Source organism: Diadema setosum, chromosome 11 (assembly GCF_964275005.1).
Source record: "Diadema setosum chromosome 11, eeDiaSeto1, whole genome shotgun sequence".
In the NCBI taxonomy this organism is placed as follows: Eukaryota; Metazoa; Echinodermata; class Echinoidea; order Diadematoida; family Diadematidae; genus Diadema; species Diadema setosum.
In genome coordinates, this window is record NC_092695.1 from 37,559,608 (window position 1) to 37,579,761 (window position 20,154).

General features: G+C 38.5%; 2 protein-coding genes across 2 annotated transcripts in view; one reads left to right on the top strand and one right to left on the bottom strand.

Moving 5' to 3' along the window:
- The window catches only part of LOC140235513 (microsomal glutathione S-transferase 2-like), a 245,675-nt gene that overhangs the window by 78,021 nt on the left and 147,500 nt on the right, over positions 1 to 20,154 (bottom strand). The window lies entirely within an intron of this gene.
- LOC140235475 (UDP-glucuronosyltransferase 2C1-like) overlaps positions 6,318 to 20,154 on the top strand; it is a 214,040-nt gene continuing 200,203 nt past the window's right edge. The window contains exons 1-2 of the mRNA XM_072315503.1: positions 6,318 to 7,175; positions 12,690 to 12,807. Of these exons, the coding sequence (XP_072171604.1) occupies positions 6,318 to 7,175; positions 12,690 to 12,807 (976 nt within the window). The remainder of the gene's footprint in view (positions 7,176 to 12,689; positions 12,808 to 20,154) is intronic.

Below are 20,154 nucleotides of genomic sequence, written 5' to 3' on the forward strand. Positions count from 1 at the left end.
ACGATACCAATGCCAATGACCTTATTGTTTCTCAATAATGATGGCATTAGTAATCACGTGTTTTTTTTCCAGGAAACTCTTAAAGGAAATCATCAATTGACATGCGCAGAGTAGTAGTAGAACGTAATATACTTAACGATGCGCAATAACTAGTTGTGATAATTATAATTGCTTTATTTATGACATACATACATGTCTCTTATCTGTGGCACTGTGTGTCAAGAAGGAAATTAACCCATGCTTGGGCTTCAACCCATGCTTGGGTGAAAGTTATGGACATTTCAAATATTTCTCTATTTGAAGTTAGCAGGTAGCAGGTCAGATAGTTGCTATAGTATAGACCATGCAGTGTAGACGGTCTGTCCCATATATGTGTTTTATAACTCCGTACCTCCGAGATAACATTATCATATTTCCAATATAATTATGTATTTACTGACACAATCTAACACCCCATCTTTTTGATTAATCGCCCACTCCAGTGATGCTCCGAAGTAATTTGAAGATCAACATAGTGCCACTAACATTCTGAATTGGACCAAGCTGATGAAGAAGTCTGAATCAAATCTGTCGACGAACGTGAATTTCGACTTACACAAAAGAATGAACACACGTTTTTACATCTATCCGGGGTAGAATTTTCTTCAGTTTAGTAAATTTTTTGACCTGTGTGGGGTTGACTTAGAAGAGACTAACAGTACGATAATCTAGATGATGCTTGCTAGGTTACATTTCATGAATTAAAACTGCTTAGGTGAAAATTACCATACAGTTTGATCAAAGGTTTAGGGTCAGGTTTTTTTTTTTCTCAGTCTTTTTTCTCCCCCCCCCCGTACTCTGCGTAAAAACAACAACAACAACAACAACAACAACAACAACAACAACAACAACAACTCTACATTAGTATAAGATAATAAGCAAGCATTGATCGACATCCCCAGATCATCACCAAAGTTAATATCCTTATTAACAGAAAGAGTTTCAGATTCCCAAATGCTCCTGGAAATATGATGCATAAAGGACTAGGAGGCAAAGACTTAAACCCGGTGATCGTAAACCACATTCTTGCACTTCTTGCTTGGATTAAACATAGAGGAGTTGGCGAATGGTCATTGCAGTAATCTGTACTTATTCTTTTCAGTGAATTTCTAAAAAAAAAAAAGCAGTATGGTTGAACTATATGAAGGATCTTGTAATGATGAATGTATTGATATGTCGTCAAGAAATATATGTAGGCCCTATATATTATGGACTTTGTTTCAATATATCAATCGGCTAGTAAGGTGGATGACTTGATTTAAAAATTCCTGAATAAACTCTTCTGATCTCTGGGTCTGAAGACTTCTTGAATTGAATATAATGCGAATGCGCTATGCTATCAAGCGGTCTTTCAAAATGCTTATGCTACTATAGAGCCAGTCGTTGATGTTTGTGGTACTGCAAAGTATTCTTATATAAGTGTTAATAGGGAATGTCATGCTTAATTATGAGGATAATTGAATTACATCCTTTTAGAAATTAGAAATTGCTGTCGAAAAGATCCATTGGACCTTGACAAAGCTGTAGCGTGACAAATAGATGCCTTGGTGGTTGATTTTTATTTTCTTGTGCTTGTTCTGTGGAGCAATAATGTGATAATAAAAAAAAAAGTCAGTGATATTCAGTAACAATTTTCTCTGCCCCTTCTGATTGATTCATTAATGATTTATTGATTAATAAACATGCAAAATAGTAGCCCACAGGCTGATTTATAATGCATATCACGGTAATATATGAAATGAATATAAAAACACAAATGTAAATAAGCAAAGTTTCAACAATATCAAGTAACAATAACACGGACATGACTATTATGCAGCTTCTTGTTAGAACACGAATAGGAAGGCAATTATATAAAAAAAAAACATATGTTGGCAATGAATTGACAAAAAAAAAGAAAGGAATTCTATTCTTTTTTTATCGAGTTATACTATAGAGATGACTAAAGGGGAACGTTTGAATCGTCAGATCTCTCATTTAACAAAAATATACATGTTTCTTAAGATAAAAAAAAAAACAACTAGAGCTGAAACCGATGTCATTGTCTCGTCAAATAGTGTCACTTTAGGATTACATGATATGGGCACCAAAATCATTGTTTTGTGAAGACACGTATAAGCTGTTAGTCTTTTCCCCGAGTCGTTGTCGTGACCGTGAATAATTACTGGTTCTCTTTTTATCTCTTCTGCTCGAAATTGAATTAACATGGAGAAGATTCCATATTACCATGGGTGTGGAAGGCTTTCCGAGAATTTGCACAGGAGATACTTTTCCCTCGTGTTTGTGTGTGTGTATGTGTGTATGTGTGTGTGTGTGTGTGTGTGTGTGTGTGTGTGTGTGTTTGTGTGTGTTGTATTTGTTGTATAAATGTATGTGTGCTTTACATCATACTCCATGGTTATGTCTAGTCATAAATGTTGTGAGGGATGTGGTGTGACCTTGACTTAAATGGGACCTCCGGATGATTTTCAGACTTTTACATTTGAAGAACTGTAAATCAGTTAAACTGAGTACAGAGTTTCAGAATTTACAGTGATTGGGATGAGGAATGAGAATGTTTTCAAAATTTATAACAAATTGCAATGAACAAGGATGATGACATGGCAGCCTCACCATAAGAATATATGAGTTGGGGTTCAAGGAAGCAGAACAAAAGAAAAAGGCATGCATAGATTCTTCACAGGTGGACTTGTTGAGCAAGTGGTATTGTAATGGAATTGCACTGCTACATTTCGGAAATATATGAGGCTCTGATGTCATCAACACTGTTCAGTGTAATTTGTTTAAGATTTTCAATTTACTGGTTTCTCTGCTCAAAGACCACAAGAAATTCCACGAATCTATACATGGAGTTGTTGATTTATGTACTACATGATGTGAAATTATGAAAATCGTCCGGAATGTCCTTTTAACCAGTCATGGGAGTAGCAACATTACATGTTTGAATCACGATATAAAAGGGCACCTTAAAGGGATCGGTGCATCGAATGAAATCATGAGGATGAGGGGTGAGCTTAGTTTGAGAAAGATCCTGTTTGCAATTCCAATAAGTATACTGGTAAGTCATAGTTCAAATTCAGTTCAAATTCAGTTCAAATTTATTTCATATTTCCATTTTCTCAATGATGACATTACAAAATTATTGACAACAAAACAATAGTACAAAATATATACAATCATGTCTTTTGATTGTAGAAGAAAAAGAAAAAGAAAATATACTTGACACAAATGTACATGGTCACATCGTATGAAAATGTCACTAGTAAGTGTAAGAAATATGATGGGGCCTACATAAAAGCTTTAAAGCTTGTAAAACTGTAGGTTCCCGAGTTCATAGGCATATAATTTTACACGGAGAACGGATATGTTTGTCTTGACCAACTAAAATTACACCAGTACAAAAAAATAGATGAGTAATAAATTAATGAACCACATAGATATCGCACAAACCAGACTGCGTACAAATCTCGCAGTGTTTGAATAACAAAAATGCTGTATTATTTAAAGATGTATCGGTACCATGAAATCACTTACGTAACTTGGTGCTGCGGACAAGGACAAAAGACTGGGAGCATATAAAGGTTGCTAAAGGCTTGGTAGTGTGTATCCACTAAGTAATAACTGTTTTAATTTGCGTTTGAAGGTGAATAAAAATAAGGAAAAGTGATATCTAGAGGGAGATCATTCCAATATCTGGGTCCAGTAAATATAGTTGTCTTCTTTGCAAAAATAGTGCGAGTACGGGGAAGGTGATAGGCGTCACTCTGGCGAGTGGGATAACAGTGGATAGAACGATTCCTTTTGAACATGTGGATAAAAACAGATGGTAATTCATTAGTTGTTAGTTTATACATGAAAATTCCGAGATTATAATAGAATAAGTCTGAAATTTTCAGAATTCTGTTTTGATGGAAAAAACAATTGGTATGGGCAAAATATCCGGCGTGGTTTATGATTCTTATTGCACGCTTTTGAATACGGAGAAGGGAATCTAGTAATGAGTGAATTGCATTTCCCCACGCCAAAATTCCATAATTGAAGTGTCCATAATTGAAGTTATAACGTCCTGCGAGGATAATTGAAACAATGACAATGAATAGTAATGATATCGAATTCACTGCCTCGATATCAGGAGACTTGATAAAATTGCGGATGTCAATCACTAAACACCCTCAAGATTAAAAAGATACTTTACATCAAGAGATATCACTGAGATCAATTTAACAATCCGGTAAATTACTCCCAAATTTGACGTGAGAATACATTATCAACCATGTGACGTTGCCGTTCTTGTTGCTGTTGTTGTTTCAGGGGAGAGGGTGGGGCTGGAGGGGCTAAAAATTGTGGTTTGTTTTATACTCAAGCTAAGACTCGAGCTAAGTTTGATTAAGGGGCGGGTTGAAGGTTAGGCTATTCATGCAGGTCTAAAAGTCACACGAGATGTTCTATAAAAATGCATCGTCATCTGAAGTTAAAATTCAACATACACACACGCTCACATACTCAAATGAACATTATAATATGCAAACATCCCACAAAATCTAGCAAGGTAATTCTTAAAGGTCGTGAACGGGTGACTTGTGCAGCTAAATAAGGTCTCTTATATGAGCGAAGACGGGAGCTTTTTTTTTTTTTGGCATTGTCATTCTGTATATCCCATCAGATTCACCGAGAAGAATGATTTTTAAATTTCTGATTGGGCATTTGCTAGGTAGGGAATTTTGCCACACGGCTGCCTTTCTCCGACAGTTGATAGAACAGTTCAAATTCATGAAATTCTTCCGTTGAGATGTTTTCAATGTGACTGATTGACAAATTGCCCTATAGCGATGTAAATAAGCACTAAATTGATCAGTGTTTTAGTGTAGCCATGATAAAAGAAATCATGGGCCTACATACTCGAGCAGGATTCGAACCTACAACCTCCTGATCTCTGGACAGGCGTCATTTCCACTAGACCACCGAGCTTCCGCCTATGATTATTCAAATTACACAGTACCCGCTTCATGCCACAAGGATGAGAATCAACACTTGCTGTCGGACGGAAGCTCGGTGGTCTAGTGGAGTTGACGCCTGTCCGGAGATCAAGAGGTCGTAAGTTCGAATCCTGCTCGAGTACGTACATGTACGCCCATGATTTCTTTTATCATGACTACTACTAAAACACTAATTAATTCAGTGCTTCTTTACGTCGATGTAGGTCAATTGGTCGATCAGTTGCAACTAGAACAGTTGTAACAACCTCATGATGATACCAGGGAAGTGTGAATAGAGAGAAGCACATCTCCCTCATCATACTGTGCCCACTGCATAATGCTAGAGTTCGATAACGTGAATTATTTTTGTGCAGCTGGTTGTTAAGTCTTGGAGTGAGTATCTCTTTCACTTTTCTCTTGATCAGCATTGGATGTTGTCATCAGCAGTTTTCTATTGTTTTTAATTCATTTTTATTACGGTTGAGGGGTTAGAAGGGACGGATTTACTTCTTTCCAAATGAAATCATCTCCTGAGACTAGGCAAAACAAAGCATGCAAGGCAATTGCGTTAAATATCAAAAATTAATTTAGACGAGAGGAGTTGTCTGAAAGTGAAAATAATCAATGTTCATAATCAACGCTTTTTCTAAACAGATTCAAAGCGCTTCAACAATGTCAACAAAATACAAGAGTTCGACAATATTTACTGAACAGAACAAAAGAGAGAAAGAACAGAATAAAACAAAACAAAACAAAACAAAACAAATAATGTCTTTAAACTTGTCAGATCATTAACAAAGTTATTGACAAGCAAAGAACGGAATGTAAGCCGCTTTATTCCAGCCATCTTTCACTTTCTTTTCCCCTCTCTTTCTCTTTATCAAGAAAAAATAGATGCAAATGTTGACGATATAAGAGATGATTAACGATATGTTACAAGTAACCCGCATAAATGCTTAATGCGGAGTTGTTTTGTCTAGCGTTTAACGACTGATCTATTGGGAGAGAGAGGGAAGAGTGATATTCATTGCCGTGCGCAGAAGTAACTCAGATCGCCAAGATTTTTTTTTTTTTTTATTTTAACAGTGTGTAAAGTACACTCTCTTCTTATACTTGGTAGACATGTTTGGTATAGTTGCTGGCATATTCCGGGCCCAGCCTCTTAAAAATTCCGATGACATTAAAACGTGCTGGTGGGATACCTGTAGGCCTAATTCAGGAAAGCTCTTGCTCATGTTGTTTCGTGCAATAGGCAGACATTTTGATAAAGCGGAGAGGAAGGCGACAATGAGAGGATCAACAATGTCGTATCTTGGAGCGAAGGTGATGATTTTTGTATGGTTGAATTATGTCGTTCATTCTTCGGGAGCGAAAATTTTGATGTACTCCGAAAAGCAAGCTGATGGCGACTTTTCTTTGCTGTCTGCGCTGGCTCGCGGATTAGTGGAAAACGGGCACTGTGTTACCGCCCTTGTCAGCGACCACCATTACGAGGAGCTAAAAAACGACATTGCGTATTCCCACCTCAAGTTCGATGTCTTTGCTGATAGCACGACGACCTTTGTTAAAAAGGATCCATGCCGATCACCGTCTCGACGTTGTCTTCATAGTCAGACCTCTGTCTCCGGTGTTTTGATGACCAGACACCAGCAGACAATAGCCGGTAGTCTTACGATGTGCAGCTACTTACTCGACCACGTACTCACCCAAAGAAACCAAGGAGCGCGCTACGACCTCCTGATCGTCGACGCGCACAAGGGCTGCTCTATTTTGCTCGCCGGCGTACTTGACGTCCCGTACATTCTCGTTGTCCCCAGGGGTATCGAACCTTCCCTCTCCCGCCGCGTGGGGGCGCCCGATACCACCGCCTATTTTCCAGAGATTTCATCCGGTCTATCGCACAAGATGAACTTTCGCCAACGCGTTTTCAACACAATTTCCTCCTTTTACAAAGATCTTTCACTGTTCATAGCGAATGACGTTTATCTATTTCTCTTCAACTTTAAATACGAAATTCGAGTGCCCATCAATCGTGTGATTTCAAACGCTCAGCTAGTCTTAATCAATTCTGACTTCGCTATAGACTTTCCCTTTCCACTGGCTCCGAACGCCGTGGCAGTGGGCGGACTGACGACTCGAGAGCCAAAGCCGCTGGATGAGGTTAGTCTGCGATTAATGTCTATATCATACTTTCAATAGTTTCAACACCTGTAAATCAAAACCAAGGGAAATATTATTATCTTAATAGCTGATTATATCAACTCTTTCTCAGAAGAACAAGCAAATTTAGTCAAGCAAGATGATTAAGCAAACGGAAACGGGTCTCTGATGAGAGAAGAGTTCGATCTGATTTATCAGAATAGTTTTACAGGTATATAAAAACGCTTGTTAGAAATAAACACAGGGTATAAGCCGGATGAGTCTTCATTGGTCTCTTGTTCACTGGTGATCACTTGAACGACCTAGAATCAACGGCGTAAATCCGTACTGAGGAGTGGGGGGGGGGGGGGGATGGTCACCATCACCACAATTACAAGCCCATAACCGGACCGGGGGGGGGGGGGGGAGAAGCTTGGTGCCCCCCCCCCCCCACATACACACACACACACTTTACAGGGACCGGATGTCCCACTCTTTTGCATGAAATATAAAGTGGGAGGAAAGTGGCAGCAAAAATATGAAGACTTTTTGTTCTTGTTGCTTTTTTTTTTTTTGCTTGTCAGATGACTTTCGGCGGAAAATCAGACCTTAAAAGTATGAAGACATTTTTTTTTTTGTTTTTTAAATATCTGTGAGAGGGAGCGGAGCGACCGAACGGGGGGAGGGTGTGTGGGGGGGGGGGTATCCCTCTCCCACACGAGGAAGATTTTGCATTTTCAGACCTGAAATTCAGCGATCTGGTGCACACTTTTGGTGAAAAATTTATTTTCTTTTCTTAAAAGAAAAATAAAAAAATGAAATATTCACAGTATATTATTGAAAGACTAAATCGTGGTATTTCAGCTCTTGCTCCGCCTGTGCGACATCACTGTGAAGGCCTACTAAATAATGGGGCATATCACCGGCGTAGACAGGATTTGACCTATAGGAGGAGCCGCGGTTATGTGAGGGAGCGAAGCAAACGGGGGGGGGGGCATAAATCTTTTTGCATTGAAAATTTTGACATTTTACAGTCCAAAAACTGCCGTTTGTAGCTATATTTTCACTTTGGAAATTAAGGGGGGCACACCGGGTGCAATCACTGGCAGCAACATCAGGAGAATGGCCGCTATTTGATAGCGATTAAATGCGAGCGAGCTTGAAAATTTTGACATTCTACAGTCTAAAAACTGCCGTTTGTCGCTATAATTTTTCGCTTTGGAAATTAAGGGGGGCCGCGCCGGGCGCAACTGCTGTCAATCACTGGCAGCAACATCAGGAGAATGGCATAGCGGTCAAATGCGAGCGAGCGGAGCGAGCGAGCTTGAAAGTTTTGACATTTTACAGTCCAAAGACTGCCGTTTGTGGCTGTATTTTTTTGCTTTGGAAATTAAGGGAGACACACCGGGCAAAACTGCCGGCAATTACTGGCAGCAACATCAGGAGAATAGCATAACGAATAAATGCGAGCGAGCGAAGCGAATGAGCTTGAAAATTTTGATATTTTACAGTCCCCCAAACTGTCCTTTGTGGCTGTATTTTTTCGCTTGGGAAATAAAGGGGGCGCACCGGGCGAAAACTGCTGGCAATTACTGGCAGCAACATCAGGAGAATGGCATAATGATTAAAGGGGCATTCCGGACGATTTTCATAATTTCACATCATGTAGTACATAAATCAACAGCTTCATGTATAGATTTGTAGAATTTATTGTGGTTCTTGAGCAGAGAAACAGTACTTTCAAAAACCTTAAACAAATTACACTGAACAAAGATGATGACATAGGAGCCTCACATATCTCAGAAATGTAGCAGTGTCATTCCATTACAATACGGCATGCTTGCAAGCTCACCTGTGTGTAATCTATGCATGCCTTCTTCTTTTGTTCTGCTTCCTTGAGCCACATCTCATGCATTCTTATGGTGAGGCTGCCATGTCATCATCCTTGTTCATTGCCATTTGTTAGAAATTTCGAAAATATTCTTATTTTTCATCCCAATCATTATAAATCCTGAAACTCTGTACCCAGTATAACTAATTTATACATGTTCAAATGTAAAAATTTGAAAATCATCCGGAGGTCTCCTTTAAATGCGAGCGAGCGAAGCGAGCGAGCTTCAAAATTTTCACATTTTACAGTCCAAAAACTACCGTTCGTAGTTATATTTTTCGCTTTGGAAATTAAGGGGGACCGCACCGGGCGCAACTGCTGTCAATCACTGGCAGCAACATCAGGAGAATGGCATAGCGGTCAAATGCGAGCGAGCGGAGCGAGCGAGCTTGAAAGTTTTGACATTACAGTCCAAAAACTGCCGTTTGTAGCTATATTTTCACTTTGGAAATTAAGGGGGGCACACCGGGTGCAATCACTGGCAGCAACATCAGGAGAATGGCCGCTATTTGATAGCGATTAAATGCGAGCGAGCGAGCTATTTTTTTGCTTTGGAAATTAAGGGGGACACACCGGGCAAAACTGCCGGCAATTACTGGCAGCAACATCAGGAGAATAGCATAACGAATAAATGCGAGCGAGCGAAGCGAGTGAGCTTGAAAATTTTGATATTTTACAGTCCCCCAAACTGTCCTTTGTGGCTGTATTTTTTCGCTTGGGAAATAAAGGGGGCGAACCGGGCGAAAACTGCTGGCAATTACTGGCAGCAACATCAGGAGAATGGCATAATGATTAAATGCGAGCGAGCGAAGCGAGCGAGCTTCAAAATTTTCACATTTTTACAGTCCAAAAACTACCGTTCGTAGTTATATTTTTCGCTTTGGAAATTAAGGGGACCGCACCGGGCGCAACTGCTGTCAATCACTGGCAGCAAAATCAGGAGAATGGCATAGCGGGAGCGAGCGAGCTTGAAAATTCTGACATTTTAGAGTCTAAAAACTGCCGTTTGTAGCTATACTTTTTCGCTTTAAAAATTAAGGGGAGCCGCACCGGGCGCAACTGCTGGCAATCACTGGCAGCAACATCAGGCGAATGGCATAGCGGTTAAATGCGAGCGAGCGGAGCGAGCGAGCTTGAAAATTTTGACATTTTACAGTCCAAAGACTGCCGTTTGTGGCTGTATTATTTCACTTTGGAAATAAAGGGGAGCGCACTTGGTGAAAACTGCTGGCAATTACTGGCAGCAACATCAGGAGAATGGCATAATGATTAAATGCGAGCGAGCGAAGCGAGCGAGCTTCAAAATTTTCACATTTTACAGTCCCAAAACTACCGTTCGTAGCTATATTTTTCGCTTTGGAAATTATAAGGGGGCGCACCGGGCGCAACTGCTGTCAATCACTGGCAGCAACATCAGGAGAATGGCATAATGATTGAATGCGAGCGAGCTTCAAAATTTTCACATTTTACAGTCCCAAAACTACCATTCGTAGCTATATTTTTCGCTTTGGATATTGAGGGGGGCGCACCGGCCGAAAAATGCTGTCAGTCACTGGCAGCAACATCAGGAGAATGGCATTATGGTTGAATGCGAGCGAGCGGAGCGAGCGAGCTTTAAAATTTTGATATTTTACACTTCAAAAACTGCCGTTTGTAGCTATATTTTTCGCTTTTGTTTGTCCCACTTTTATGGGAGAACCATCCCCCCCCCCGATCGACGCCTCTGCATATGAGGGTGCTTTTGTTAAGTGAAAGATCTGCTGCACACTCTTTGATGAATTAGGGATATATACGTCAATGTCAAAAGTGTACAAAGTTTATGGATCATGTATAGCGGAGCTTTTGCATGCTTATGATTGCAATACAACGATCTGGTGCATAGTTCTGGGGATATTTGGACAATTTTCCATTAAGAATGTTCGAGATTTGTCCTGGGGAATAAATGATATGTCTGCCTAAACACTTCCAAAGGGGCGGGGCAAATGCCCCTTTGCCCCCCCCCCCCCCCCGAGATAGATTTGACGCCCCTGATCTTCCCTGGGAATGCCCATGGATGTATCCTGAGTGAGTAATCAGTCACTGTCGTTTCTCAGGAATCATTCAGGAAATGGAGGGGGTTCAATTACTAGTATGACGATATAGTTTTTGTTATTGTTTGTTTGTTTTCGTACATATTTTGCAGATGGTCCCCAGTTACTCGCGTCATAGCATGTTTACATGTAGGCCTCTATACTATTTGACGTTGTCAACGTCTGAGCCATACCTTACAGTGACTGTATGTCGATGTTACTTTCTTCGCGAGCGAGCGAAGCGAGCGAGCGCTTGAGAAAATTATGTATACATTTTCCTACAAGATAGAATACTGTTCAGCTATGTTACCTGTCTGAAGGCCGGCGTACAAACGTCATGCAATAATTATGTCAAAATTGTTACAATCACATTTCTGCTTCCTCCATTTTTTTTCTCAAAATTCAGGGGGGGATGATTGTACAGGCCATCCCCCCCTCCTCCATTTCAGGGGGGATATATCCCCCCATCCCCCCCGGGATTTACGCCCATGCCTAGAATACAGTAGTACTGTATAGACGTTCAAGATGAAATTTGTGTGTTCTTTTTTTTTAAACTCCTTTTCAGTTCTGGTTTGATATATTTCAGTTCAGTGTTTGTCGATCTCAGTATGGAGGTTGTCACCAATTATCATTGACCTTACTCTATTTCTCTCATCACCCTCATTCCTGTCTTATTCAGAAGTCAGATGCGGTCATTCATTACACCCCATGCCTGATTCTTCTGTTCAACTTTAATGATTTGTAATCAACCCAGTTAGCTTGCAACCTTTGTCCCACTTGCTTACGTTGGTGGCTTTGAGGAATTAGGTTTTTACATTTTAGCAGACCTCTTCCATTTCCTTTACTTCAAACTGTTCTTTTAGTTAATTTGAATATACAATTAATATACTTATTTTTGTAAATTATGTTCATTGTAGTAAACTTTGGTGAGAGCAAGCAGCTCCAGATGTAATAGGTGCACCTCAAGACCAAGTCTACAAGACTTATTTTGTACTTGCGTTTACACTCAGTACTCCAAAAGAACAGTGTGTCAAATTACATTATCAAATTGTGTAAGGAACAATGTCCCATGATATCTCCTTATCCTAGAATCCTTTTTTTTTCTCTTGCCTCTTTGATGTTTTCTTTTTCTTCTAAAGCTGAATTTTGTACATGACGTCAGTAAAGAATAACACCGCAACAGGCACCAAACCTTTGAAATCAAGAAAATCCTCTGGAAAGAGCATTTTTCTAAAGTATGAACTCGTTTTAAACAAACAGGATTTCATTCTTGTGTGCACTTGTAAATACACGTATGACATATGAAATAAAGAAAGTATTAACAAATGCATACACTTCATCTTTACAGACTAGTATCATTACTTATCAAACAGTATGTAGAAAAAAAGAAAATATGCATTCGGAATATTCTATACAAAATTTTAATAATTATATCTGAGAACTATTGAAATGAACCCCTATTAATGTCACTATATACGGCTTTAAGCAAGATTTTTCATTCCATTTTCTCCCTGATCATTGACGTTCTTTATAGTTCTCCGTCAGTTACTACTGTTTTTTCACGTGTTATAATAGGAGTGGGTAGAACTGATATCACCGACGGGTGAGGGCGTCGTGCTCGTAACCCTTGGCATCAAAGACACAAGTGCGGGCGCTAGATCTGGAATTCAGATAGCTGACCTCACCAAGCTTTCGCGAGCCCTTGCTGCAATACCCCAGACGGTTATCTGGCGGACGCATGAGCCCATGCCTTCGGGCGTTCTACTGGGAGCGAACACCAAACTCGTGAAGTGGTGCCCGCAAAATGACTTGCTTGGTAAGAAAAACCCAAAGAGATAACACTAACATATCTTTGGGAAAACCTTTTTCCACTTTCTTTTTTCCGAATGGATTACAAATGCAGTCATTCATATTGAGCTGCATTCATTACAGGCCTGTGTATACCACAGGTATGATTACTTAAAGCAACAAAATTGATACCACTGAATAAATATGATAAACGATGCCTGATTTAAAAAAAAAGAAAAAAAAGGTCATAGACGGTGAAAGAAAATATCATTTGATACACACAGATGTCGCAAAATAAACACATGCATTCAGTCCTTCTCTTGCTAATAACCCCAACCTCCCCGCCTAGAAATTTGCAGGTACCCAGCACAACCAAACCAAAGTCAGTATGAAGCATTATGATTTTTTAAATGCTACATGCGAATCGTATTCTCAATGAATTGTTACAAAATCATCCCGAGTTGTTTTCTGAAGTTGTATAATTAGCTTGTTCCTTGTTTCCATTTTTTGGTAAACGGTTCCAAGCAATTATTAGACCTCTTCAGTCCAGCATGCCTCCTATACTTGTTATCACACAGAGAACTGTAATGTCACGCAAAGAACTGTACTCGTAATTAGGTGTAGTGTAAATTTAATCTTTTGGATGACGATGTAATACACAACATGTAAATTCATTTTGCTCATCTCCTGTCCGCTATTTCACTTTATTTCCAGGCCACGGGGCGGTGAAACTACTCATCTTCTCAGGAGAAACGAACAGGCTCTACGAGGCCGTTTACCACGGCGTACCAGTAATTGTCATTCCCACAGCCCCCGAAGGCTGGGATGTAGCGGCTCGTGTGCTCGAGCGCGGTCTCGGGCTGTCTGCAGACCTTTCCCGCGCTACGAGCGAGGGGATTTCCCATTCCATCCTTGAGGTCATGAATAATCATAGGTAGATGAACATGTGATAATGGCTGTTGTCACGTGACCAAGACGATCATTTCACAGACTCTTCCACCAGACAACATATAAATTACTTATCAGTGTTTTCACAGGCTTTCTCCGCCTCTTGCTTTAGTCTTTTAGGCAATATAAGCAACGACAAAAAATAGAACTTTAAACCCATACAACATGTACACTATGGACGAGAATTTCACAAAGTCAATTCAATGCAGTTTTCATTCATTTCCATCCAAAACGAAAGAGGGAAACAAAATACAAGGCATACATTAGACAAATCATGTTCTTTTGTCAACTTGATGTTTGTTAGAAATTATAGGCCCAAGTATAAAATGTAAGCAGTGATACATTGCTCTTCAGCTACTCAATAATATTACGATGTTGGTTTGAAATTCTCTTTCCTGAGACATAACGGACTTTTGATATTAACTAATCATTTGAATATCAGTGTATAAAAATAGTATGCTACTGTACATGTTCATAATCATGAGCCGTTTTCCTTTCAACTGCAGCTTCAGAGACAATGCTCGGCGAGTCTCAGCGATCATGAAGGAGCGCCCTCTACGTCCCCTGGATCTCTCAGTGCACTGGATCGAACTCATTCTGCAACACGGCGGAGGTTACTTACGACCATCTAGCTGTGACTTGCACTTTTGGCAGTCCTCATCGCTAGACGTCTATGGCTTTCTGGCTCTCTCCATTTACCTCGTGTTCCGCGTGCTGGTTTTCGCGGGAAGACAACTCGGGACATTTTGCAGGAATTATTTGAGGAAAGAAGCAGGTTACAGGAGTGTCAGCCGATATTTTACTAGAACGAGAAGGCGGGTGATTTTGCTTGCTGGTGCCATAATCACAGGCATACACTTCGTTATACTCTGTTTAAAGAGACAGTGAATAGCTAACCATTCGAATTCAGGTGTAACTCCCGAAATCTGATCTCCTGTTGTTTTCTTTTTTTCAACTGAGTTACATAAGCTGGATTAGAAAACCGTTGAGTATTTTTCACAGAGTGACTAAGGACTACCTATTCACCACCCCCTAAAACAAGCTTCGAAGAAAAAGAACGTGTTATTCGAATTATTAATCACGCTGGTAGTCTCCGTCCCATAGGAATGAATAATTTTGCAGGAATAAAATCCATATGGTAAATGAATTGCTTGTTTATAATTTGGGAATATTTGTGTACCTTCTATCCACAATAATAAACTGCAAACAATTTTTCAAATAGGTTTATGTTTAAAAGAAACCATTTGGTTCATAATATCCCAATCGGCAGAATATCCTACTATATCAATGATATCTCTCACGTACTCGAACTGTTTTTGATAGAAATGTAAATATGTCTATATAAACAATGAAATTATTTGTCCCATGAAATAACTCAGAGTACATCTCTTTATTTTGTTAAACGTTAATCAAAGTCATATTCAATAACTACTCTGGATTAGTATAATAGTCACTCAGACATTGTCAGATTCCATGTACTATCTATTACTATCGTATACTGTTTGTGTGCAGTTTCTATAGTAAGTTGACTCACTTTGGTCTGTTTCAAATCATTTCCGATCTCTATCATGTTGAGGACTCATATTTCCTTGGAAACCTGCAATTTCTCCAAGCTTTAGCTTTCCTTTATAGGTTTCCTTCGTGTTTCTATCTCGCTGTCTCTGCTCCCTGCTAATTGCATTTGTTATATCAGCATAATGGCGGTTAACCCTAAAAGGGCCGGGCTTTTTTGGCCTTTTTATTTTCAGACGGGGGGGGGGGGGGGGGGGTGGATTCCGCCCCCCCCCCCCCGAGATCTCGGCCATCGGTGGTGCGATCGCGATAAAATTTTGCATGCGTGAGACCCACGTCATAATCAACAAGATTGTGTCATAAGATTTTTTGAAACAATCAATTTCTAATTTTAATTAATTAATTATGCAAATTAAGCTCAAGATCATATTTTAGCCTAATTAAAAGCATTAAGAGTCTAATTTTTGTAATCAACACATAGCATATTCAACAATTGTACATCACAAAAACTTCCAAAACTCATTTCAATTCTTATGTATTTTATTGTTTTCAGAATTTCTTACGTAGGCCTATTTCCTTATTTTTCAACTTTTGTTTTTTTCTTTGTTTTTTCATTGGAAATTGTCATTGACCACTTTTCTACCATAATTAGCACAAAATTAATCAATGAAAGCGATTAATTGTAAAAATAATCAGGTTTTTATGACTTTCATGACAGAGCACTGTTTTCCATAGGAAATGTACACAAAATCACAAAATTGTGCCCGTTTTGGGGCGACATTCCGTTACAAAAATGGGCGTGGCTTCCTAAGAGTATGCACGGACGTTGCAAATTTGGTCTCAAAAGTTGTGCGAGACTTGAACAAATAAAGTCAAGAAGCCTCGCGACGAGGTCTTCTTGCGTTACAGAATTATAGCGCGAAACGTCGAGGGGGGCGGATTCCGCCCCCGGCCCTTAAAGTATATACAATCTTTACTGTATACATTCGTGAGACGTGTTTTGTGCATGTATTTCTTTTTTTTTTGGGGGGGGGGGGCCTCGAAATATCTTCTTTTTTTTTATATGAAACTAAACTGAAATTGAAAGCAACCATATCTTGAAATAAGTGCAGATCATGTGACCGTGAGTAACCTTATTGTGACGTGCACTCAGTGGGTGAATATTTTGGCGTTGTTAAAAGAATGCACATCTCGTGTTTGCATTAATATGGCAGCCGCGCAGCAGATTAGAGTATTTTTATATTAAAAAACGATCATTATGCACATCGAAATCAATACTGCGTGTTATAAACAAAAAATGATAAATTGACACGGTACTAGTAAACTCATGTAGATTAAGAGATTAAATCAAAGGTGAACAAAATAGAGTGAAAGAGGAGGGGAAAGAAACTATAGAAAACTTTAACACCATAAAACGCATATTGTGCCTAATCATAACAGAGATCCTAATACGGGTTGTTTCCTCAATCCGTTTGACAGGATTGTATTGTACTGTATGGCTGTATTTTTCATCATTAAAAAGATATACAAACAAATATATATCACATAAAATAGAATTTTAACTGAGGGATGACCCTACTCAGCGCTGTTATCAAATCACCGCTGTTTTACAGAGGGATCCCATTCATGAGAAATATAAACAAACAGTACAGATACATAAGAAGAAAATAAACATGAGAAGAAATGTTTTAGATGAGAATTATATACACAAAAACTTCGATGATAAAGATATACACAAAAAACATAAGGCATTTACGTATATTCAACAGAGAAAGATTTTAAACTGAATGAGGAATATACATGTAACATAAACAATAATCACATAGAATCAGAAATACAATTTTCTAATCCCTTTAAAAATACATCTGGGTATCATCATACCTTGAACATGGTTTCTTGCAGATTCAACAGAGAAAGAAACTGAACGAGTGAATACAATTTCATGAATGAATGAATGAATGAATGAATACAATTTTCTAATTAATCCCTTTAAAAATATATCTGGATTTGAGGTCAATCATCCGTTGGAGATTCAGGTTTGGGGTTAGCTTTGACTTCACCACTGCAGATCACTATAATATACTCATTCACTATAATATATATATATATATATATATATATATATATATATATATATATATATATATATATATATATATTTATATATATATATACATACCTTGAACGTGGTTTCTTGCACATTGTGGTTAACATTTGATGTTTTGTGAAGGTCGGGGGATTTTATTATTGTCCTACAGACTTTCTTTTTTATATCAAACTGTTCATGTAGGGTAAACTATGGTATGATCCGTCTGGGACGGTAGCTCTGGTGGTAGCCTCAACAACAGAAAGATATACCCCCCCCCCCCCTCCTTATGTCGTGTACCCGCCACACACGCAAAAAAGAAAATACACAGGCAAGAGTGGAAGAACAGATACAGAAACAAACAATGAAATAGCACGAAGACATTTAATATCTCAAAAACCATTATGCACTCATATAGTCCATGTCAGTGAGAGAGACGCCCTCGACAATGTTCAGTGAAATAAAGATCAACTAAAAGGAGTTGTCATCCTATCAACCCTGTAACCCCAGTTACATTTGTGTCGTCACCGGACGTCACGCGTATCATATATATATATATATATATATATATATATATATATATATATATATATATATATATATATATTGTCATTTGATTTCCGCCATGGGAAAGAACATCAGCATATCACACAAAGTGGAATACTAGTAGAAAAAGCATCTACTAGTATTCCACTTTGTGTGATATGCTGATGTTCTTTCCCATGGCGGAAATCAAATGACAATAAAAACATGTTTTAAACATGAAAGAAAACCGGCTTCATCGAGTGTTCATTGATTTACATTACACGGTTTCCGTCTACCGCTACTGTCGCGAAACATTATAAAAAGCCTGTATTGTGTTCACAAGGTCTCATTCGCATTTTAATTCCCTTGTCCCGATTACTTGCGGCTTTTAGTTCCAAAAGTGTCAAAATGAGATGAATGTAATGATTTCATTGATTCAAACACGAATGATGAATAGTCATCCTTGGAAAGTCATAAAGTCATAAAGTCATAAAGGCTACGTTATGGTCCAAAAAAAAAATATGATCCACCGTGAACATTGAAACCCTTTACGTTAATTCGTTTAAAAATCACGAATAGTCATTGAAAGGCATAATTGCAGAAAATGATTTAGCACATTCAAACGAAAATTGATGAGTTTTTTTCCATTAAAGGCCATGTTACGGTCCAATAAAGGCGTTGATTCACGGTGAACTTTGGAACCCTCCTCCCTATTCGTGGTGCAATAATGATGATGTAGTAAAAAAAGCGCCCTCCCCAGTGTACATTGTTAATTATCTCGTGAGTTCTGTCCGCACCTGCTACGTGCACTTTCGACGTCCTGATGTCTTAACGGAAATAACTCATTGTGTTTTTTGTTTTTTTATCTAGGTCAGCCAACAAGAAATAAAGCTATATTTATTTATTTATTTATTCAGTCTTCTTTAAAAACAGGGTAGTCTTTTCAGAGCCAAAAGGCCTGCTTTTAAAAAGAGCCCTGTTAACATAAATATAACAATTACACATCGAAAACATATTTTCATAAGTGTAAACAAAAAAATAATAATTACATCAAAACCAAAATATACCAAGTCAAAACACAATAACAACTAAACAGGAAAACAAACAAACAAACAAACGAGACAGAAACCATTAAACTAAGCTCATAACAGAACAATATGCTACATTAACAAGACAGGGTAACCAACCTGCCACATAACAGTTGTGGCTACAGTTAGTGCGCAAAACTGTAAGAATGAATGAACCAGAATTTGCGTCAAATCTGCACTTATAAGTTGATTGATTGTATTTGGGTCTTAAAAGAGATGAGTGTTGTTGCCGTTCGAATGTGGGTTGGGAGTTTGTTATAAATACTGGGTGCTATGAAAGAAAAGGATCGCTTTTTAAATTCGGTGTTGGGCTTTGGAATGAACAGTGGATTTAGAGTAGAATGACGGGTGACATAATATATAGGACGTTTTGTGGCAAGATCATTCAGGTAATACGGTGCTAAGTCATTAAGTATCTTGAAAACAGAAATACAATACTGATAGTTGATTCTACTGTCGACACTTTGCCACCCAAGTCTATTCAAAAGAGTTTCTTTGGTAGTTGAGTAGTCCGCATTTAAAACCAGTCTTGCATATCTGTTCTGGGTTCGTTGCAATTTGACAAGGTCTGTTTTGTTACACTTCCCCCAAACCACCGAGCAATAATCTATGTGAGGTAGGATAAATGAGTAATACAGCTGTGCCAGAATTGTTTCTGTTAGAAAAAACTTTATCCTCCTGATACATGCTATTGCTCGATTAACTTTTCTAATTATATTAGATACATGTAATGACCAGTTTAAACTCTGGTCAAGAATTACACCAAGGTACTTAATATTTGTAACGATTTCAAGGTAATCTTCTTCATGAGTAATTCTTAGAATCTGGTTTCTAATTCTACGTTTGGTTCCAAAAACCATAACTTTTGTTTTTGTGGCATTGATTTTCATTTGATTAATTCTGAACCATTCACACAATGAATTATATTCCTTTTGCAGGGTCATTTGAACACTAACAATATTTTTTCCCTTGCAAAACAATGCCGTGTCATCAGCGTAAAGGGTGATTTTAGTTTGATTTTCAAAAGATAAATTACACATATCATTGATAAATAAACAAAAAAGTAAGGGCCCCAGAATGGAGCCTTGGGGGA